The sequence below is a fragment of the Branchiostoma floridae genome, chromosome 4, assembly GCF_000003815.2.
Source record: "Branchiostoma floridae strain S238N-H82 chromosome 4, Bfl_VNyyK, whole genome shotgun sequence".
Taxonomy (NCBI): Eukaryota; Metazoa; Chordata; class Leptocardii; order Amphioxiformes; family Branchiostomatidae; genus Branchiostoma; species Branchiostoma floridae.
Window position 1 is genome coordinate 30760165 of NC_049982.1, and position 24781 is coordinate 30784945.

At 39.3% G+C, this 24781-nt stretch overlaps 3 protein-coding genes across 3 annotated transcripts in view; all 3 read left to right on the forward strand.

The window, feature by feature from the left end:
* The window catches only part of LOC118413766 (protein SFI1 homolog), a 52966-nt gene extending 35787 nt beyond the window's left edge, over positions 1-17179 (forward strand). Inside the window, exons 15-23 of the mRNA XM_035817298.1 lie at positions 12432-12562; positions 13175-13256; positions 13539-13631; positions 14351-14436; positions 15456-15627; positions 16118-16194; positions 16322-16388; positions 16836-16938; positions 17160-17179. Coding sequence (XP_035673191.1) covers positions 12432-12562; positions 13175-13256; positions 13539-13631; positions 14351-14436; positions 15456-15627; positions 16118-16194; positions 16322-16388; positions 16836-16938; positions 17160-17179 — 831 coding nt within the window. The remainder of the gene's footprint in view (positions 1-12431; positions 12563-13174; positions 13257-13538; positions 13632-14350; positions 14437-15455; positions 15628-16117; positions 16195-16321; positions 16389-16835; positions 16939-17159) is intronic.
* LOC118414804 overlaps positions 1-24781 on the forward strand; it is a 1072569-nt gene that overhangs the window by 990234 nt on the left and 57554 nt on the right. The window lies entirely within an intron of this gene.
* LOC118414794 (protein SFI1 homolog) lies at positions 17165-24650 on the forward strand. Its single transcript, XM_035819047.1, has 11 exons — positions 17165-17256; positions 17919-18079; positions 18823-18897; positions 19671-19754; positions 20244-20411; positions 20622-20694; positions 21450-21594; positions 22163-22282; positions 22647-23423; positions 23841-23949; positions 24410-24650. Exons 1-11 carry the CDS (start codon positions 17190-17192, stop codon positions 24533-24535), a joined length of 1905 nt encoding a protein of 634 aa, XP_035674940.1. The 5' UTR covers positions 17165-17189; the 3' UTR covers positions 24536-24650.

Sequence of the window (24781 nt, forward strand, 5' to 3'; positions counted from 1 at the left end):
TATGGACCCCTGGGGGTCGGACACTACTGGGGGTACGGACACTACTGGGGTACGAACGCTACTGGGGGTACGGACACTACTGGGAGTACGGACACTACTGGGGGTGCGGACACTACTGGGGTACGAACGCTACTGGGGGTACGGACACTACTGGGAGTACGGACACTACTGGAGGTACGGACACTACTGGTGGTACGGACACTACTGTGGGCACAGACACTACTGGGGCTACGGACACTACTGGGGCTATGGACACTACTGGGGCTACGGATACTACTGAGGGTACGGACACTACTGGGGGTATGGAAACTACTTGGGTACGGACACTACAGGAGTTGTGGACACAACGTACAGACATTACTGAGGATACAGAAAATGGGGAATGGATACTATAGGGAGTATCATCATTATTGGGGTATGTTAATTTGCAACAGGTGATGCAAGCATTTGTAGGGTTACGGACACTTTGGGGGTACAGACATAAAAGGATTACAGACACTAGGATTACATACAGTGTACATGTATGCTTCTTTTTACTTTACTTTACATTGTATACATTAATATGATATGCCTCAGTCTGTGTTTTGACTGGCTGTCCCTAAAGGTGAAGCCAAGGTTTCCATTAATAATTGCACACTTTGTCACTATTGCGCTTTAGCAAACACACCACAAACATTCCTTCCTACTGTGAAATCAAATTTAACAGTTATTGTAAGTTATATGTGTCAGACACATGTTTTCTCCCTCCAGAACACAGAGTCGGACATATTTTGCCAAAGTGCTCTATACTTGTCAATTATGTTACGGTCTTACTATGATCATACTGCATGATTCTGTCTTGTATATTACAGTAGAAACAATGTGTCTATGACCAGACTTACCTTTTTGGTACTATTATTTGTCAAGGTTGATAGTTTCTTCTAGTATTATGAGCGGCTGTCTTCAAGTTGTGATTTGTGCTGTTTGGAAATGGCAGCAAACCTTTTCTTCCTGTTGCAGAAATATTATTTTAGACTGCATGGGTGGCTATTCATTTTCAGAGTAATACAGTGTAAGCAGCTTTAAACAAGCTCAATAACATGAATGTACTTTGACCTTATTTAGTTTACTACTAAGTACATGACTGTGTTGAGTGGGTACTAGATAAGAATGCCATTGGTGGGAGAAATGTTAAATATTTAACATGAAATTCAGGTCACTTCCATTTTTCACCTTCGATGATCTGCTTGTAAGTTGTATTTGCTCAGAAACGTTGGTTACTAAGTTTTTTTTTTGGGGGGGGGGGGGCTGTATACATCATTTGGCCTCAGCAATACTTACATTTTGTAAGTTACTAAGTTAACTTAAAGATAATAATATTACAAAACATACTTTTTGGTACTAGTAATAATTTTTAAACAGATGACACCAGCTACATTTTACAGTATTATTGCTTTTAAATGCAAGTCTTAGATAATATTAATGATACGTTGAAAAGTAAATCATACATGATAATATATGAAAGGGTATAATGAAAGGTATACTAAGTCAATAATTATTATTACTACAGTATTCTAACACCTAACTCTCGAGTTACTTCTTATTACCTGGATGTCTAGACTCTACCAACCAACCAATCACGTCTTTGTCAAAGGCCAAGAGGCCACCTGCAGATGATTGGTTGGTAGCTTTTCCTCAGAAAACAGTGAGAGGGATCTAATTGGTTGACGACTGACCAGCACAAACGCAAAGGGAAGGACGGATCGCAGGCCTGTACACCAGGACCAATACTTGACGTAAAACAATATTAAATCTGGCCCACGAGGACGAATTTGGGACCTCTATGAAACATGAACCCACTCCAATACAGGACTATACATGTAAGTAGTAAGGACAGCCCTCTAAACAAAGAACTGCAAATTGATTAATGCAATCTACCCTATTAATAGAAATGACGCATGAGTGAAGAAAGTACAGTTTTTGGATGTTGATTATTTGACCATGATATCATTACTTAGCAAACCATTCATTGAAAGATCTCTACTTGGTACTTAATGTAACAACTTGAAAGATATTTAACTATTCCAAGAGTTGTTTATTTCACCTCACCTCACTTCACCGGTCCCATAGCCTCATCGGCCGTAGGGGCAGCAATCCCATCAACATATTAAGTTGGCTGGAGGTAAGAACTCGTGCCCGAGGGCGAATCGCTTTTCCTTGGGGACGTTCGGAGGGTAAATCATGCGTACAGGGGCGTCCTGCAGGCTTGGTGGGAACACTTCCCCATCCACAAGTTGGTGCTTCAGTTTCCCGTCCTTGAAGGTCCGGAGTTGTTGCTGCCGCCCTACGGTCTCACCGTAAACTTGGCTCATGTCCACCTGGGCAAAAGAGAGAGGAGCAGTACTCTAGTACATATAGTTACTAGTGACCTGTCTTTTTGTACGTATACATAGCAACTTCTTGTAAAATATGGTGCCAAGTATGTGATGCGATGGAACGTAAGGAGTTTTTTTTGCTAGTCACTATTTTGTAAACGTGGATTTGTTTCCTATGAAATTCTTAATACAGTCAAACCTGTCTATAGCGGCCACTCAAGGGACTGGTCAAATTGGCCACTATAGAGAGGTGGCCACTATAGAGAATATGCTAATTAATTGACCACAAGCAATAAGTTACACATGGTATTAGTACACAATGATCTTTATTCACATAATACAGTACTGTACATGTACTGCAATGATTTTTACACTATGTATTAAGAAAACAAAAGCTATAAAAAGTTTTAAATGTTCTACAGTTGATATTGTCTGAAGAGACAATACCGACTCATATTTCTTTGATCTTTCATCTTGTATCCTTTGATACTTCGCCGTCCGTGTGTTCTCTCCCGAGTTCACACGTCAGGTTCGCTCATTATGCTAAATTAGCATTAAATGTGGTACTCACAAGAAAAGTCTCGTCATTTTAGACTTATCTCTTAATAAATGTAAGAATAAAATCCACCATAGTCTGAAGTTCATATCATTTTGTCTTTGTAACAATTCATTTAGAAAGTTTTTGTGATGAAAATTAACCTAAGCGATAGTGTATTAGAACGTAACTTTAACGCAATTTACCTCCGTAATATTGGCGTCGTCTATTGACCTTATATGACCTCGTTTGTCGGCGGGTATGGGTAGCGCCAGTTTACGAAGTTTTGTTTTGAAAATAAATCAAAGACTCTGAGGTTTTAAATCCGACGTAGGGTGACGATACGGCAGCTGTATTTGGCCGAACGCGTGCCGAAACATAGATCAGCGGTCCTCGTGGCCGTAATCGGCAGTGTTTTTGTACCTGCGGGACCGGAAATCGTGTGGCCGTGGCCGCGTTGGACAGGTGGCCGCTAAGCCTATTTCTTAATCATTACGAATCCAAGGGACTGACAAAAAGTGGCCACTATGGGCAGTTGGCCGTTATGCAAAGGTGGCCGCTAATACAGGTTTGACTGTATATGTAACGCTGCATACAGTCCTGTCTTTGCCAAATCGTGGTTGTAGGTATCGTAAGTGTTCAAAATTTGTGAATGATGAACGGAAGGAATAGAACAGGACTGTGTAGTCATTATTAGCATATTAAACAAAAGGGGTAACTGTTAAAGGAAAGAATGATCAAAAGGTGGCACGGTGGCCTTGTGATCAGGGTTGTTGACTTTGAATCAGACCCCAATGTTGAACCCCCATGAAAGGCAGTTTGCAAGTTTGCACCTATTTCCTCACTTGACTAAGGTGAAAATGAGTACGGTTAGAGACGTCCCCTCGATAGCCACACCTCAAACATGTTAAAGTACCCACCGCACTTATCGACGAGAGTAGGGGACCATCCCATTGTGGGTGGATCAAACCTTACAGGCAAGTCTTTACGAGACTCGTATTTTATGCCCAAAGGTGGTTGGTTTTCCCAGTTATGCAAACAGACAAACATTAGAACTTACCGCATGGTCGCTCCAGGTGCGACCAGGTCCCTTCTTGAAGTCCGTTTTGAAGAACTGATGAGTGAAGTGCTGCGCCATGAAGCCGAAGAGCACGTTGGTGCGTCGTCTCGTGTCGGGGAGGAACGTTGTACGCGCCAAGAACGTCTGTGCGAGGTACTCGGGAGAGGGGAGCTCCTTGTGGCCCTTGGTGCCCATGGGGGTGGGGCAGTCCTCGGGGACGGGAGGCAGCGCGCGGGTGTAGTAGGACCGGGCCGAGTACGTGTCCCACGTCGTGTAGTCATGGCCAGTGTGGTACAGAGGGGGGCTATCCACTTTGTCTACATAGACTGTGAACTTAGGTAAATAGACAAACATTTAATAAACAAAATGTACTGTAACTGTTACAGTAAATGCATTTAAGTTCGCAGGGATTTAATTTTGCTGCATCAAGAAAAGGGCTGTTCGCGGTGGTTTTAAGTTCGCGGTAGCACCATCCACTGTAGTCTCTTATTGCCATGGAAAAAATGTTCGCGGTTGTCTTAAGTCCGCGGTAGATTTGCAACGCAAAAAAATGCAGACATCAAACCACTGCAACAATTTCTGCATTTACAGTGCTTTTGGTACAGATACGTTAAAGCAGGAAATAGAAAGAATCTACGTACGAACTTACTAGTACAGAGGTGCTTGTGTGACAAAATGTCTGATCTCTTGTGTGTAGTTACTGTCACACAGTAGTAGTAGTCACTGTAGTAGTAATGGTTTATTATTCTTTCTTTGTACAAAATACACAGCATGGCAGTGCACCAAACTTGTGCACTGTATTGGATAATGGTATACAAATGTTTTTTTACATATCTTACATCATTAGATTTTTTTACTGTTATCAAGTAACATCTAACTATACCGTGTTCTCTTTGAAATCATGATTGTTTTAATTGAAAGAAAAAATGTAAGCTGTAGTTCAGTACATAGTTGCTAGAGGGCCTCTTACGTTTGGAAAACAGCCTCATGAGGAAGTTGCGCAGGGCCTGTGTGTTGTTGATGATGTGCCAGAGCCACTTGTAGTTTTTGGTCAGGTGGTCAATCGTCTGATCACTGGGCCTCAGGGCAGTCTTCAACATCGTCCATAACTCCGCTGTACGGGAGAGGGAGATACATCAGTCAACTTGGTGCACTTTGTAACTTTTAACGCTAGATGGGGTGATTGGCGCATACCACCAAAAAAAACTTGCTCATTTGTTTTGAAGTAGCCTGTTTCACAGTGAGCAGTGAAAGCTAAAAGAACGGATTTGTAACAAAAAACCTAGGAAAAGATATCACATGTGATGTCACAGACACGTGATGTAAATCATAAGTCCGGGTTAGAGTCAGACTCTAAAAAAAAGGAACTGTGGCCACGCATCACCCCATTTTCAACGTTCGCTTAATATATTTAATGTTCTCTTGTGCCAAGAAAGAGAGTTTGCCAAGGAAGGGAGTTTGCGGATTGTTTTTTTATTTGACTTTCAACAGGATGTACATGTAATCATGTATGTGGTGTTACTGTGTTAGCGTTAAACTTTCGATGCGTCAATGTTTATTGTAATCTATGTTGCAGGCTTTGAGAATTGGGACAAACCATTGCCTTTCCATGCTAAACACCCTTCCTCTGCAAACTCCCTTTCTTGACAAACTCCCTTTCTCGGCATAAGAGAACCTTTAAGTTAGCCAATTGAACCCCCCCACACACACACACACACCCACCACCAAAAAATTAAACCAGTCCCACGACAGGGGCTACCTTGTTCTCTCTTAAAACAAGAATGGCAATACTCTCATTCATAAGTCCAAGATTTTCAAGAGTGTCTAGTCACACTTTGCACACGTTTTGCTAGGTGATTTTGTAGAAGAAAATCGATAGCCTCCTGAATTGAGGACGAAGTGTACTCACGTGTTTGGCAGTTCTGTCCGTAGTAGCCGGTCCCGGTGCAGTCACACGTGTACCCGCCCCCCTCCCTCATACACACACCCATGTTCTGACATGGGTACGAGCAGCACTTGTTGTCTGGGAGAGTGTACATGTGGACACACAGATCTCGGTCATTAAACTCATGCGCTAACCCTAACCTGGAATGCCTAATACCAATTTACAATGAATATGTAAACCAACTCAGTTAAGAATCAGTAGCCATAAGTTAAATATCAAAACAGGCAGATACAGTGGAAGCCAGTTAATTGCACAACGGATTAACGCACACTTCTGTTAACTGCACGGAATCCCCAAATCCCAACCCGGTGCAGTCCAGCAAGATAACTTCGCATTATTGCACCAGCCAGATAATTGCGCAAAATTCACTGGCAAATTGGCTGTGCAATTAAGTGGCTTCTACTGTACTACAATGTACAATGTAGCCTCTGACCAAAGGCAATGAATTTCACTTCATAATGGAATGTCCTAGATACGCTATTCTAGATTTAACAGATTTCAAGAGACTTGATGCCACAAACTAATTTGTATAATACAATGCATGGCTTTATCTTTATCACAACCCCCATAATGCAAAAATAGGCAAACATGTCAAGGACTAATATTAAAATGTTATAAGAAGGAATACCATCTAATGAGTAGCCCACTCCATCCATTGTAACACTAATATTATCAAAGAATTATGATAGCCCTTATTATTATGTTAAGAAGATGCCATTCTATACCTCTATTTTGTACTTAGTTGTGTATTATATTCAGTTGTTGCCATACATTGTACTGTTTACAATTTTTGTGCAATAAAGTTCTCCATAACCCCTACCCTTACCTTTATTCTCACCCGTATTCTAAACCACAAACCTTACCCAGACCCTCCTACAAAAAATGTAACGAACCAACTGAGTATCATACACAGTGCCATAATGCGGTTTATATTTTCACATCGTTTTCTACTGTCTCATCTGAGTGATCACAACCTCGCATTCATCAAGACAGCAGATGGAATACCAAATAATGCTAAACGTTAAGCTTTCTTTGAACGTTCCATCTGTTGTCTGAACGTACAAAAATAATATTTTCTCAAAATGTTGCAGAAAGTGAAGAAACACATAGAAAGTTTACCTAAATCTGTATGATCCCCTTAATCTATTGCTTCAGCCAACTTGAAGGCAAATTATAATTAAAAGTGTTTGTTATAATTACCTCCGACAACAAGTGCAGGCAGCAGCACCACTATCAGGTATACGGTATTCATGTTGCAACTGGGGGAAAATAAGATGTATTAATATTGTTGGGTTTACTGTAGAGATATACAAGGTGCTGCTATTTCTGGTAACTTAAATATGAGCTTGTCTACAGGATTTTCTAATTCCGAAGCCCCGCCCCCTGTTCGCTTATGTTCTATTTCAAACACCTCCGTCAAAAACAGCGCTTGTCGGACAGAACTGGCCGCCGCCGCTATTTAGCTGATAAAAACGACTGACTTCTGTTCAGTTTCTTTGGCCCTAATATCCTCTCAGACCGGGCCGTAAAAAATACGCTGCCTTCTTTGTTGAAGGCTATGTCCACTGCGTACAGTCGTTTGAGTAGGGGTGGATATAGATAGCGGTAATGGCATTATAATTTCAGTCAAAGCGGAAGCGGTAGGCGCTCCATAGCATTACCTTGTTGGTGGTCAGGAGTGCCCAGTTTCTGACATGCGGTCGATGCACGAGAAAACCAGGGTACATAAATCTGTAACAGGGTTTCTACTGCGTTTGTTGCATGCATAACAGCTGCATGCATGCTCATGACAAAAACGAAATTAAGAAGAAAGCAGCTCGGGCACTCGAGAGAGCTTGTATTACACGCCAACTAAACAAAACCTTCTACAAAGTCTGCTAGTGCAGTGAAACGTGTCTTATACATACCCTGCTCCACACGTACATTCAGACCATCAACAATGTAATACTATGCAGTCACACTGTGGCTAGACTCTCTCCCAGAACAACTACACTGTATACTCAGTGGGTGTAGCCTTCAACAAACATAACATAGCATTTTTCTATGGCATTTCCTGTCCCACCCAGGGGCTGGTTTTGACGGAGACGTTCGAAAAAGAAAAGGGGTTCCAGCTGGTTCTATTTGTTCGATTTGACGTTCAATCAGGATCGGTCCATTGATTGCTACCATGGGAATTTAGTGCCAAATCTATACCCAGTGCATCACGGCTTACCCATTAGCCCTGTAAAGCAGTGGGGTAGTGTCTGAGGGCTCTAGGCAGCGTCTGTTTTTCCGTCAATTGACAGAAATTTGCTGCGTCTGACGGAAAATTTTTAAAACCATTATCTGTCAACCTTGATGGAGAAAACTCCTTGGTGGAAGCTCCAGGCGGCTTGGAGACGCCATCCACGGCAGTAAAAGCCACAGACTGTTTGTTTTGCTATTGTTATGATTGTTTACAATGTGTGTCTGCGTCCTTTTGCATAAGACAATCTCATTAAAACCCATTTTTCAAGGTCTCAGTTCAGTCCTGGAATAGTGCATTCAACGAAGTATAAAAGCTCCTTGACTCTACGAACTTTTGATGAAATCTTGACAATGTCAAAACCTAGATATTTCTTATGATCAAGGAAGGATGTCCCTACCGCTAGTAAACGGAATTGTTCGGTTCAAGTCCGGTTTAAACATTTTGTTTCTGCCATATTTCGACTATTGTTTACTTTCTGAATTTGTGCTGTTTTGGAGATTTTGCGGCCTCACAATTCGATATCACAAAGAAAGCAGAGTACTTTACTAGTTGTTTTACGTCCAACATTTCTATAAACGAATTCATTCTTAAGCCACGCAGCCCACGCTGCTGATTCCCCATTCACACAGCCAGCATGTTTCTGATCAGTTTTATTTTTGATAACGTTTATAGAGATGTAAAAATTTGTTCATATGAAAATTGTATAATTTCAAAACGTCAGTGTGACGTCTTATTTTATCTCAATGGCAAAATTTACTACTTTGTAATGTCATTGGGAAAATTAATTTCGCGGTTTTCGCGATGATCGGAATTAGCTGATGGAAAAAAAATTCAAGCTGGCTAAAGCCCTGGGTAGTGTACCAAAAGTCACGTGACTTTTCCAAAAGGTGTTTATCTCTAAGCAAGTTTTAGTCAGTACTAAAACATAAGTCACCTCTACATTCTCTGAGATATAAAATTGCAACTTTTCAATAGAGGTTTTTTTTTTTTTTCACAACTTGTTTGCAAGTTTTCATACCATGCTGTTTCAATGAAGCTGCCAAGTTACACACACAAAACACAAACTAAAACAGCTGAAATGTTCCTACATATAGCAAAACCCTGTTTCGTGGACAGCAAGTATTGCCCAGTGCTAGATTCAGGAGTGCTATTTGCAATAGGTCCTCTTTTGAGGGTCTCATAAGCTCAAAAAGTATCCAATTCCAGTGTTGGGGGGGGGGGGGAGGCACCAGTAGAGCACATTATGATTGACAGTTCCTATATATCCCTGATATAGTGGAACTTATTCATCATTTTCAGTAAATCAGATCACTTTAAAATTTGTAGTAATCTGTGCTACATTGTATCTGTCAGCTATTCCTTACAGCTCCCTATGCACAATGCATGATACTTAATGCTGTACAAAAGTCACAAAATATCATACTTTTGCTAACATTTAGGGAAATTCATGCACAGAATTGGTCCCCACTCAACAAAATGTTCCTGTATATGATATTGCAATATTATTTCAGCAAATCTGCATGATACAGCTAATATATATTGTTCAAAAGGCCTCAAATACAAAATGGGGGTGGGGGCGGTACAGGGCATGCAGACATTGGTGTTAGGGCTCACAGTCTGAAGGAAAGCATGTTAAAATACACTGAATGAAGGCTTGAAAAACTAACCCATATTTTATTTCAATCTTTAAGATTCTTCTCCACAGAAAGTCACTTTGGTCCATTCAAAGAAAACGGGGTTGTTCGGCTCTTTCTCCAAGAAAAGCTCACTCTATAAAAGAAACCTCACCTTAACTGACCCCAGTAACCCCTACTGATACAACCGCTTGCACCCAACAACTCAAATCTGTCCTTACACCAACTAAACTGCTGAACTGAACAATTTAAAGCTCAGTCCCTAGCTGTCCCTTCTAACTCAAAAAGTCTCCAAATTGGGCAAACATTTTCAATGAAAAGAAGGATTTTCATGGATTTTAAGTGGCACTAAAATGGTATTGAATTTTTTGCGCTCTACTGCGCAGCTCAACTCTGGCATCAGCCCTTCAGGCGTTATTAAATAGGAAACTTTTTTTCCTCTGGGCATTTTCAACTGGGGTGTAGTAACCAACACAATGTCATTTCTTTGTTGTCTGCTTACACATTTTGTCATATTTCTGCATTGCGTCTATATCATAACACGATTCAACGTATTCAACAAGAGTCCATAGACCACATACCTCCATGAAATGATCAGAGTGTTTGTACAGGGATTGGTTTGGTTTTTGTGAAGATGAGTTTTAGCGGGGGACATGGTCAATAGGAATTATATATTACGAAAGGACAAAGAATGATTTGATAACTGTGGCAACTTAAGACCACCGCAAGCATTTTTCCATGGCAGTAAGACACTAAAGTGCATGGTGCTCCCGCGAACTTAAAACGACCGCGAAAAGTCCTTCTTCCCGCTGCCATGAAATTAATTTCCCGTGAACTTAAATGCATTTACAGTACTGTAGGGAAGAGTTCAGTATCCGAAAATGTAGTAGTGTAACTTTTTTTTTTCAACGAGATTGTTCAAGCAACTTGACAGGTCAAGAGACCACTTAAGGGCAATGAACTAAGAAGTTGGAAATAACTGTGCACTGAGATAGCGATGGACATTTGTTTTGAAGGCTGATAACTTGTAGACAGGAGGGAAACAGTTAATTGTCATTGAGAGAGTTCCATAATGTAGCTGTCCTGGGAAAGAAACTGTAACAGTTGCTCTATAGCAAGACTTGGAAATGGTTTATATGTATATGTCTGACAACATTCAGACCCGTCCACTAACACTAACAGCAATCACATTATTTTCCTCTTATCTAGGCCCTCTTATCCTAAGGGATTCAGGATACTGAGGGAACATTCATTAAACATAGAGGCCATTTATATCCATCCACATCTTTGTAGAAAAATTGCCATATCTACTATGAACCACAACTTTTTTAGATAAATTTGTCACAGTTGCTGACAAGTAGGTTTTCTCTTAGAGTATATCACAATTCTTTGCTTAAATTCAACGGTAATCAGTTTTCCACATGTTCCTTTGGCTGATGCCCATTTTTAGGCAGTCTGCCAAAGATTTATGTTTTGTTTTACAGTTTTGTCTATCCTCAAATCACTGCCATCCTCTGTCACCTATCTTATCGATAAATGCTGTCATCACACAATATATATTCTTTAGAAACTTAGCAAAGCCAGACAGTGTCTCATATAAGAGTAATAGCACAAACACACGTACACAGACATTACTACCAGAAAGAACCTGCATCCATTGTAAATATAAGACTCCAAGAAAATGTTATAACGAACCCCAACTCTTCCTACCTGTAAGTTTGTTTTAACTTACAGGTATTAAAATACTTTACTAAAATATCAAAAATATTACTTTATTAAAAATATTAAAAATATAAAAAATATTAATATAAAATATTAATATGAAAATATATAAATATTAATATAAAAATATTAAAAATATTAATATTTAATATTAAAAATATTACTTTATTTAAATACTTTACAGGTATTAAAATATTTTACTGTGTATTAAAATACACAGTCACCTAGCTGCACATGTGGAATCTGTGGAGTCCAAAGTCCCTCATAGCTGCTTAGTGTTTTCCTCTACAAAGTGAGTGACGTGTCAAGAGAGTGACATACAAAATTTATGGTAGAGCTAACATTACCTTGACCACAGTCTATAGGAAGTGGAAACGGCAAGAGGGCACAGCCATGACTTGCAGGTGTTACATTCATTGAAGTCTAATTAGCACAATGACAATGGAGTCGCACAGTATCCTCATTAATTATGCTAAAAAAATCGTCATTGGCATGCATGCATATAATTGTCATAGCTCAAAATACTACCTGGCATAATTTTTATGCAGGTTTGTGCAGGTAAAATTGGAGCCGTGCAGGTATTTCTGGTAACTAACCTGCACTGGTCCATGTACTGGGTTTTAGACATAAATATCCTATATGATGTAGGTGTACTGTAGTCAAACCTGTATTAGCGTCCACCTTTGCATAGCAGTCACCTGGCCATAGTGGCCAGCTGTCCAACGCGGCCACGGCCACACAATTTCTGGTCCCGTTGAAAACAGATACAGAAACACTGCAGCCTATTGCAACAATATTGCAGCCTTATAATAGCCTGAGTACAATCCTCCGTAGTGACCGCTGGCTAACGACTTTTGCTTGCTAACCTAAAATGTAACTTCTTCCAGAGCACAAGAACTTTTGAAAATATATCAATTTTTGTGGAAACACTGAATGTTATCTACTTGTTTGCAGGCTCAGTACATTCAGGCCGATGCACACTATGCCTCAAGGTGTCTTCCGAGAACCCTGGAGAGATGGAGATGGTTTGTGGAGTTGTCTCAAGACAAGAAGGACAGGCAACTGAAAGCTGTAGCCTTCAGGAGGTTTGTAATCTTCATCTTTTTTTGAATGCTTAAAATCTCTCCTGGAGATATCAATATTTTTTTTTAAATTTGATTTGAGCTGGTACCTTTACAAAATTGAAACATATTTTGAAAAGAATCTCCACATGCTTTGAAAATCTCAAGATGTAAAATTGAAAAGATTTTTTTATAATGTCTGACATTTTGTTAAAAGGTCTTGAAATGTTTTTTAAATCTCAAGATTTCTTGAAAAGATCACAATGTTTTCTTATAGAATCTCAAGATGTTTTAAAAGATCTCAACATTTTTTTTATTCCAAGAAGAACGATAGGGGTCATTATGATCTTTTTTATAATGTAACAAAAAGTTTTTGGACAACATATCAGATATGAAACATTTAGCTGTAGAACATAACAAGCATCTAAGCTTAATAATAATACAATTCAAAAATAATCATTCTGATCTAAGTTGATGCATGGTGTAAAAATATGTTTCATATACTTCAGTGCAGTAGTTGTAGTAGTCCACTGTGCTCTGCTGCTGCAGTCCTAGTGTTCTGGACACCCTGCAGTTGCAATCAGTGCTGCAGTGTCTTAAAAGTGCACATTTCATAAATATTATTTTGCATTGCAGGGAGGCTTTGCAAGCCAGGTTCTTCTTTGGCTGGTGGAGTGCTACACAACAGAGTAGGGACCTCAGGCTAATGGAAAGGATGGCAAGTTATTTTTTTGTCTTTTTTTAATAAATCTTTTTGTTCTACCAAATGCTAGACATTTTCTGTAATAATGATTATAGCTGGTTTCTTTCAGAAGTACATGTAAATTTTGACTTTGCAGGCTAAAACAAAAATATACGGTAATATTATAATGATCATTGATCATTAACAGTTGCATGCTTATAACACCAGATTTAGTACACCAATTTCCATTGTATATATGTGCCTACATTTGCCACCAAGAGCAGTGAATTTTTTATATTTTTTAATCTAAATTTCTAGGCCATACTGCATTACAATGGAGCTGTCATCAAGGCACACCTCAGACTATGGAGACTCAGAACAAGAGAGGTTAGAAGAGAGCTGGAAAAGGAGGTAAAATGGACTGTCTGCATCCGTATCTGATAATATTTTGTATACAGGGTTAGGGTTGGACTCAACAATTTTGTAAAAGTTTCTACAAAATATTAGACTACTACTGCTGCTGTGTGCATCCTAAGCTGGTGTTATTCCTATGGATTTTCTGCTGTTAGCAATATTGAAACACAGAATGCTCTTGCACTGATGTGTGTTGTCAATTCTACATTGTACAATATATGCATTTGGTGTGATATACATGACTGTATGATGCTTATAAGTGAGTTTTATTCATTATAGGTGAACAGGGCTCGAAATTCATTTTTGGGAATAGGTGCACTGGTGCACCCAACCTAGAAAATTGGGTGCACCAAAATATTTTTGGGTGCACTACATATAGAATAAAGTAGAAAATCAGAATTGGAAACCTACTAATAAGTAATTTGATCGGAGCTCTTCAGAAATCGGAAGTACTAAGACAGTCATTTTATTATTTTTCTAACACATAGATGTCCAACATATGGTGTTTACTTAATAGTATACTGACATCTTAACATACATAAGCCTATGAAAATATTTGGGTGCACCCAAAAATTGAGTGCACAGCTCCAATTTTGGGTGCACCTGGGTGCACAAAACCCCAGTATTTCGAGCCCTGGTGAATATAAGGTGTTATTTATTCCTGTCCTTGGTGCTGATCTATGGTGATGAAAGTAACATGAATTTTACCATTTCAGGACATGGCTCTACAACACTTTGAGTACCATCTGTGTTTGAAGGCTATCCAACAATGGAAGGATTTCACAAGGGAAAACCTCAACAGGTATATATGTGTGGGATCTTTCAATTTAATAGGATACATTAAGAAATAGCTAATTTATGGTTCCTTTTAGCTTGCTGTCATCAAAAATAAAAAGGAAAAAATACTCTTGATCCATTCAGTATTGTTTGCAAAGTTTTTTTGGCTACACCTCAAAGACGGAGTTAAATAGTGTTTTACTTTACAGTATGTCATACCTTGTCTGTGATGAAATTAGATATGGGTGTTCTGGACTGGGTTATAACTTGGGTTACAGTTCTACTGTTATAACATACTAAGGCTTCCATTATGATAGATTATTTGAATGAAAGTGCTTAGCTGGAGTGTACTGTAGTTAGTACACCGCAGTCAAAAATTCAAATTAAAATTGTAACAACAATGATTCCAATGTTCGAATCTGGTTTCATACCAGATTCGAACATTGGAATCATTGTTGTTACAATTTTTTGTTTCAGGACACCCAATTTTCTCAACTTCTGGCACAATTTGCACTGAAGACTGTCTGTCAGTTTTTTTTTCAAGTTAATATGACACAAATTAAATACAACACTGTATTCTGCATCACCCTTGGTTCTACATGTAGCTGCAGGTCAGATCACCTTTTGGTTTTTGGCTGTTGGCCGATCCTATCTGTGATTGGGCTCAGGATTGAACAAGTTTTCTAAAATCCACTTGTCCTATCGGGCAAGCACATAAAAAATGTACTTGCCCGAACCAATTTTTCACTTGCCCAAAATTCAAATGTCACTGTTACTAGTATATGCATTTTCACTTCCAGCAATGGAATTCTCTGTAGACAATTGCTTGATGTCATGACTGTAAAAAGTAACAAGTATATCAAAATTGCACTAAAATCAATGGAAAAAATCTTGCTTGCCCGATCGGACAAGTGGTGTAGGACATGCACTTGCCCGAACAGCACTTTCACTTGCCCTGGACAATAGGGCTAGTGGACATGTTTATCCCTGGGGCTAGTACCTCAGGTGATACGAAATACATGTATATTTATACCACTATTACAGACAAGGACAGGACAGAATGGCAGTGCGGCACCACTACAGACAACAGTTGAGAAGAGCATGGGCACACTGGGCTCAGTACATGGCATACAGGAGAATCAAACAACAGAAGAAATCTACAGGAGAGCAGCACTATCAGAGACACATCCTTACTAAACTCATGCAGGCTTGGAAGGTAGTGTTTGTTACTATTATATAGTTCCTTTTAGTAAAATTTGTTTGTGAGTTTAAAGTTTCAAAGAAGAAGGACTAAGAAGTACTTTCTTTCTATTTATGAAAATTATGTTTATCTTTCAGCTACCAAGTAAGTGTGGTGGTTAAACAAAACTGTTATGCCACTGAATATTGGAATACGATTTCATTGTGTGTTTATGAACAATTTGAAAGTATGCATATAATTTTGTAAATGTAGAAACTGGTTTAATGTTTGCTGTTTAAGCACTGGTAGCTTCACCACGAACTTAAAAACACCACAAACATTTTTCATGGCAGCGAGAGACTACAGTGCATGGTGCTACCGCAAACTTAAAGCCACCGCCAAAAGTCCTTTTCCTGCTGCCACGAAATAAAATCCCTGCAACTTAAATGCAATTACAGTGTGCAATACTTTGTAAATTTAAGAAAGAAAACTTGTAATTGTACAGTGTATTGTCCTCTACACACAGCTAGTCCATGGCCAAGCCAAGAGAACCAACATGCAAGTGCAGCAAAGAGTACACCATCACAACATTGTCACCCTCAGGTAATACGTATACATATTATGTAACATCATAATTTGACTTGATCCAATTGCATTATGTAACATCATAATTTGACTTGATCCATGCATACACCAACATTGTGATTCTTTCTATTTGATGTTTTATTAGAGTTTACTCAATGCAAGACCATAACATGGACCGCTTCTGGGCACTGAACTGGGCTCACTCTCCCATAGTCAGAAACATCAAGCTTTGGCAAGCTTGACTAGCTGACTCAATCTAGGCAAATTAGGAGTTACGAACTTCAAGACTGAATTCCCTACACCATTTTGGCCTGTTAAAGTTTCAATCCAACTGTGGTAGGTTTTTTTAACGTGCTAGAAGTGTAGCTCTCGATCCTCAAACTTAGGGACCTCCATTTAACGTCCTATCCAACTGACGGCTTGACCAACGTTGGGTACTAATTTCCACGTGAGTGAAGTGAGGAAATTCGTGTAAAGCCACATTCCCAAGGGAACAAGGCTGGTAGCATGACAGGATTCAAACCAAGGACCCCTGGGCCCTAGCCCAAACAGCGGTAGTTTCACCACATGAACCCAGCATGCACTTTTCACCAGTATGCAAATGTAGTATATGTAAAAATAAAGTATCATGGGTTTTATGTTTTTTCCTTCTATTCTAGGAGGGCATTGTCCACATGGCAAGAGAATGCCAGGACAGAAAGAGAAACCAGACTGAAAGAAGACAGAGCTCAGAAACACTGGGAAAGGGAGACACTAAAACTGGTAAGGGATAAAATATAAGAATTCTTTTTTGTTTGAACCTTGTACTTGATATCACGTGACGGTGACCAATCTTTTTGTCAGCGTAGTCAAAGTCTTATAGAATATTGCCATGGAAAACTTTGATATGACAACATACTGTAAAAGTATAACATAATTCTAACCTATGCATGCAAGATTTATTTTTATTTATTTTTGAGAATTCTTGACTGTGTTGTGTTTAGGTTTTCAAGACCTGGCATGAGCATTCAGTGATGCATGCTTATAGAAAACAGCAGACAGAGCAGAGAGTTAGGGAGGCAAGGAATAAGTTGGACCAAGGTTTGCTATCATTTCTTTTAAATTTTGATTTAATTACATAATTTATGATACAATACCTTTTGCATTTAATGCATTCTTCTGTAATTTGGTCTTATTTCAGAGCCACTTTATAAATAAGGTAAACTGGTTGAAGCTCCTGCTGAATTTAGGAATGCATGTTCAAGGAAATATGCAAAATTTACAAATACATCTTGTTACTATTGTACATGATTTATATGGGTCTGATATATCCATAAAACATGTATTTGAATTGTAGCTTGCATATTTTTACAGCTAATACCTGTGCATCCCCCTACGCAGGGACATCCAACAGCCAAACCGCCTGTCTGGATGTACCCTGCTCTTTCAACTGTCACCCTTAGTTCCTGACCGCCTTGCTTATGAATATTGATGAGCTTACCCTTATATATGCGAAACCCATTTTAAAAACTGAAAGGCCTGTTCTCTGATTGACCAACTGTCGGTTTGGGGAGGGCGTCCACAGGAACTAAGAGTGACGGTTGAAAGAGCAGGGTGCATCCAGACAGGCGGTTTGGCTGTTGGATGTCATGCGTAGGAGGATGTATCTGTGCAGTTATTATAAATCATAATGACTGTAGTTTGAAGGGAAAAGTTAGCTGTACAATCATTTTTAATGGGGTTTGCTTCGCTTGAACTTGCAGCAAGGCTGAGAAGAATGTTCTCCACATGGGTCCAGAGCCATCGCTTGTTGAAACAGGACCATAGAAAGGAGCAGACAGCAGACCAACACTACAGACAACACTGCCTACAGACACACTACCACGCATGGAGGCAGTTTGTAGCACTGTGCCTCAGGAAGACAGTATGTACTTCATATATTTATCATTGTATGGCTCAGGGTTCTAGCCAGCATCTCTCCTTCCGTCCTTTGGAGGAATTTTGCTGCTGGGGACGTACAAAAAATTTACCCATTCTGTCCTCTTCGATGGACAAAAACTGGCATGCAAAGATATTAAAACAGATGTCATTATACCAAGCAGAGTCTACAAGCAAAATCTGCCCCTCAAAATACAGGAAATAGCATTTCAGTGGGTCTAGATTTCAAAATTTTCCAGGGGTACACATGTAGCATGCTTCCGAACACCCCTAGGATTATTGTGCCTTCGGAGCTCAACGGGATTGCTAAATTCAAATCCCAGGGGACAGAACAAAATTTCAGGCTGGCAAGAACACTGGTATGTCTTAAAGTAATGTCTGTAGTTACTTTGAGTCTAAGATACTGTTATCTATTTAATAGAAACAACATTATGTATGTAGTTAGATGGTCTTAATTGCAACTTCCACAAAACAAGGTCAAATAAAAGGCCCATATTTTTGGCTTTCATTTTCCGCCCCAAGAGCTATTCACAAATTCAAGTCATCTTGTAATTTAAGTCATCATCATGTAATTTAAGTACATTTGCGTTATGTTATTGATATATTTTTTTTTAAGTTTCTGTAGAATTGCCAGAGATGGGCACAAGACTCACTTACTGTACTGGTGCGCAAGACTATTACTTATTCAATGTCTCAATTTTTTTACATGCATTTTTTTCTGATCAATAGCTTCTGAAGAGGCAGTCAGAGTGGCTGTACAGAACTCGACTCACAGCAAAGTTCTTCCTTGTATGGAAACACCAGGTACAAAATGTTTCATTGTTCTCGGTTCGATGAGAATTCAGAATTTAGCTTGTTACTGTGAAACTCACACATTTTCATAAATTGTCTATTTTGTTGTACATAAACATTCATGACTTTTTATTGTTTATAGGAAGGACAGTCACTTCTTTTATATCTACTAAATACAAATATTTAATATTAAGTATTGTTTAAATGACGATTTTGTAAAGATAATGGTTGAACTTATGTAGTATTTTATTTTTTACCATACCTGTCCTTGGTGCTGAATTGTTATGATGTACATGTAAGGGCCAAACAAAGACTTGTATACTTCAAACTTTTCAAAGGGTTGACTATCGTAGAATGTACATTTGTATCATAATTGCTAGCTGGATATGAAACTTGCTTCACAATGAGGCTGAACTTTTCCCAAAGAATAGGACTAGTATATGCGAAAGATTAACTCTAAACTAAAGATTTTATGATATTTAGTCTTATTAAGAGGTTCCTGTCATTCTGTATCAACAAAATATGTAGACTTACACAATATGGTAAAACAGCAGCTTACAATGTGCAAAATGCAACCAGAATCATTTCCTCTCTTTTGTAAATGTAAAATCGTTTTTACAGCTGAACATCACAAAGGAAGAGAGAAAAAAAGACCACCCGAGCCCTGTGGCACTGGAGCATCAGTCTCCAGTACAAGACACTCCAGGCCACCCTGGACAATAGGGCTAGTGGACTTGTCCAACCCTGATTTCCAATGTTTTCTTAATGTAAAATTGCTTTTACAGCTGAACATCACAAATGAAGAGAAAGAAAAGACCACCCAAGCCCTGTGGCACTGGAGCATAAGTCTCCAGTACAAGACACTCCAGGCCACCCTGGACAATAGGGCTAGTGGACTTGTCCAACCCTGATTTCCAATGTTTTCTAAATTTAAAATTGTTTTTACAGCTGAACATCACAAATGAAGAGAAAAAAAAGACCACCCAAGCCCTGTGGCACTGGAGCATAAGTCTCAAGTACAAGACACTCCAAGCCACCCTGGAGAATAGGGCTAGTGGACTTGTCCAACCCTGATTTCCAATGTTTTCTAAATGTAAAATCGTTTTTACAGCTGAACACCACAAATGAAGAAAAAGAGAAGACCACCCAAGCCCTGTGGCATTGGAGCATCTGTCTCCAGTACAAGGCACTCCAGGCCATCCTGGACAATAGGGCTAGTGGACTTGTCCAACCCTGATTTCCAATGTTTTCTAAATTTAGAATCATTTTTACAGCTAAACAATGCAAATGAAGAGAAAGAGCAGACCATCCGAGCACTGTGGCACTGGAGCATCAGTCTCCAGTACAGGACCCTCCAGGCCTGGCTATCCTACACTGCGGACAGGAGGAGGAAGGCAAACAGGATTGCTGTCGCCATGGAGACCAGGAGGCGGAGGCTACTGAGGGAGGGCGTGGCCCAGTGGCTGGCTATGGCTGCAGACATGGCCGACATGAGATCCAAGATGGCTGCCCAGAGACAAGCTGAGGTAAGATGTATATTATATAGGAACAAGTTTTAGAGTACAGACGTTCCCAATCGTAGCATTGCTTTAACATCAATGGTTTATCTCTTCAGCAGGATTTACATAATTGTGATTTTATAAAAGAGATGATAAGGGTTTAGAGTTCAGCAGTTTCTTAATGAACAGTTACATGCCATTGTGTACAATTTTTATTTTTGTCCTGTTGATATCCAGGTTGCGTACGGTACTTTCCAAATGGTGCGTAAATGTGCCATGAAATGGAGGGAGAAGACACTGGCAGGGAGAGGTAAGGGTAACATTATTTCCAAATACATGTACAGTATAAGCCCGGCAGTTAATTGCACAACAGTTTAACGCACACTTCTGTTAACTGCACGGAATCCCCAAATCCCAAGCAGGTGCGGTCCAGCTAGATAACTTTGCATTATTGCACCACCAGAATTGCACGAAATATGCTGGCAAAGAGGCTGTGCAATTAAACTGCTTCTACTGTACAGCATTCTTTATCTACTCAGTATGATAATAACCAAACAGAAATGATTACAGGTAATGATGTCCCTGTAGCTCAACTGGTAACGGCCTCACAGTTGCGACCCTGAGCTGTCTCAGTTGGGGTTGCAGGGTCTTTCATGAAGATATACGTTGAATTTGGCCCCATTTTTGAGCAAGTGCCTCAAACACATTAAAGGGGAAGGGCTAGCAACCAATCCCTGCCATGCCTTCACAATACTTGCAGAACTTTTAAAAGAAAGGCTAAATACAACATACCCTGTAATTGTATAATACCTTTCTACTGAGACAGCAAGGAAACTTGCTGTGTCCTTTATTTTCCACTACTACACTATTATAGTCACTAAGGGTCTAAGCGAAACAATAATCACCTGTTATGCACAATTACAGAGACGTATGTTGTATTTAGCCTTTCTTGTAAAAGTTCCGCAAGTATTGTGAAGGCATGATCACATCTTAACATTTGTTAAACAAGAAATGGTCATTAACACTGCAGTATGTGGTAATATTTATATTCTTCACTTTCTACAGATAAGAGGGTCCATAGAGGGGTTACTTCAGCACTGGGACCTGTAGTTAGGGATGCTCCTCCTGTGACACGACCTACCCCATCTGTAGCCTCCCCTGTAAGACCCACTCCAGCAGACCTGACAAGAGGAGTACAGGCTATTGACAGGTCAGTAACTTTCTTTGAAACAATCTTTGATGATTGATATGAACACACTATGAAATAATTCAGAGTTTGTCACTTTCTAATTGGAGATTGAACCCTGGCACATCTACTGCTTTCAGTCTCACAGCTGAAAAAGCAGCACTGAGAATGTTTATGTGCAGTCACACAAGTGTCAATGTCAACTTGTCAAGTCCGTATATTTTCATGTGCAGTAGTACTAGTACCCACAATACGCATTCTGTATGCATCTTAAAGGTACGCAGGCATACGTACAGTACGGCCCTCTACGCATTATAACACCAACACAAAACGATGGAGATGTTTATAAGGTGTGCATTATTGTGTGTAGGAGTGTGTAGATATGAATACGATATCATATGTATATAAAATATATATAAAATATGAATACCTATAGCTCATACCGAGTTAATGCACACACAAGCATGATTGTGTGACTGCACCGTATGGTTATGCTCTACTGTGTGCAGTGGCAACTGCTGAAGCACACACATGTATATGCTGATATATCTCTGTGAACTTTATGTACATTGTAACAATTTTTCTCATTCAGAGCTATGGCAGGACCTTACACTACCAGAAGAGAAAGACCCAAACCACGACATCCTGACTTCCTGGCAGACTCACTGAAGAGGGAGGGACTTCTTCCCAAGCCTCCCAGCAAGATGGAAAGGTAGGCTATTGAAGGTGTATTTTTTGGTCATGATTGTACATATTGAATGAATGTGTTCAAAGCACAGCTGCTAGATTTGAAGTTGTTAGAAAATATTGTTGATGTTGTATTATGTATCAAATTGAATGTACATTTTTACATATTAAAAATTCTCCATCTTACTTAATATGCTTCAGCAAAGTTAATACTGTGGTGCAACCTGCACAACTTTTGGTACATGTAATTTAAAGTGAAACATGCTGTTATTCGTGATGATATGACTGTAAACAGCATTTTACAGTTCTTAAAAATCACACTTAGTCTATCAGAATTTATGATTCAGGTGATCTGATAAAGTTGGGCTCTTTTTTTTGCCCCACAACAGGCCCATTCCTACACAATACTACACACCCGATCAAGAGCTGTACCTTCAGCAGCAGGATCCTCCTCCGGTCCCTACACATGTGCCTACACAAGACAACCTCGATGCTGCTATTCATCCCACTAGTACAAGAACAGAGCAGCTTCTCCAAACCCAAGTCCCCTCAAAACACCCCACCAGAGGCCCCATTGCAGCTGACAAGACATCCCAGCCCTTTCCGACTCAAACAAGAATGACAGATATAAGACCTGATGCTACTGAAGATGTATCTGAAGTTAATAGAACAACTCCTAAAAACAATCTAAGAATTTTTGCGCCTCAGTCGTACACAGGAATAGCTGAAGCAAGAAAGGACCGAGTTTCACTTGAAAACACAGGCGACAGAGAAAAGACGTTGCCCAGCCCAACAAGAGAAGTCAAACCTTTGAGTCTCACTACAGAAGAATACGAACTGATTCCTCCTTCAGCGTTTTTGGTCCCAAAGACAGACAAAGCTTCTAAACTGACAAGCCCCAAACAACTGCAAGGAAAGGATTCAAGTCTCATGCCTCCAGCACTGTTCGAAAGTCCAGAAAAAGAGGACAGAGTTGAAGAAGTGGATACAAGAAGGGAAAGAATCGAGAAACAGACATCATGTGCAGATGGAGAGATGGACAGAGGAGAGTATATAGGAGGGGATGGTAAGAGTCGTCTTCAAAACGGACAGAAAACTGTGTTGGAAGAAATGTTGCACATTAAAGAAGCTATGCAGAAGTACAAACAGAACAGGAAAGCACTAAGGTAATGGTAAAACATGAACTTTAGTTAAGTTTGAATTTAATTTTAGCACCTCAGCGTTTGCTTTATTTTTAACTGATAGATAAAACATTGTTTTCATTAGGTTAGGTTAGATATTAGCTGTTACTGTAAATATGAGCATTATAGTTCTATTTGCGCACAATGATATAAAGCAAGCCTAATGGTATAGTATTGTGTGCAAGTAAGATATAGGAGTTGTGCACACAAAAAAATAGTATGATCTACCAACCTGATGAAATGATTTTCAGATGTGTGTGAGTAGGTTGACAAAAGCTTATGTGGAAAACTTTTTGCATTTTTTCAAAATTGATGTCTTCCTAGTTATATTGCAATCCATACTACAGTATGGGATTCAGTATGTATTCTCATTTTAACCTTTGAACTGCCTACTTTTATTAGGAGGATTGAGCAACATTACAAGCAGCTGTCCTCATGGTTGAAGGAGCAGCAGCACCTGGATGGACAGGACGACGAGGTCCTCCAGCAGGTCAGGTTGGAACTGCAGGAGGTAAGTCTTTTTCCCCATAGAATTGACTGGAACAGTCATGAACACCATTACACCATGCTTCATAATTATGTTTCCCCCCAAAGAGGAAACATATTGTTTTCCTGAACAGATGTATTCTTCTTCGCTTCTTTTCTTCTTCATATTCTGTCTTATCAGAACTTAGATCTGCAGAAGACATTAGCAAATTGGCTGTTCCAGCTTATATGAGCAAAATATTAGCTGTACCAGCAAATATGAACAGTTATAGGTTTGCATTGCAAAACCTATATTGATTTTTAAAGAAAGGCCAATTACTTGGATTGAAGCATTCTGCATTTTTCCCAAATTGTTACCTTCTAATATTTTAGTTGATATACAGAGTGCCACTAAATAATAATCAGACTTATTTTGACTTGATAACATGTTATTTGAATCAAAGCTAATAGTACTTTTGTAAGAGAAATGATTTTTTTTGTTACAGATGGAAGCAGAAAAAGACGAATTAAGCACAAAACTTCAGGAAGAGAAGCCTACAATAGAGGCTATGGCAGCCAGAGCACAGGACATACTTGCCTTGGAAAGGAATTTACTTACTGCAGTCGAATAGCGATCTTGTACAAACTTGAAGGTTGAACAGATCAACAAAGGACAAAGCCAAAAACAAATTGAGTACTGTAGTAATGGAAAATGATTGTATTACCTGTTATATATTCATAAAAATGAATGTAGGGCTAGCCCTTTGTAATAGCCATAGGCTAGTTGGGCAGCCCTGGCTGTGTGTTCGGTGCAGCCAAACCAATAAATAAATAAATAAAAATGAATGTAATAAATACTTTTCAGAAGATTTATAACA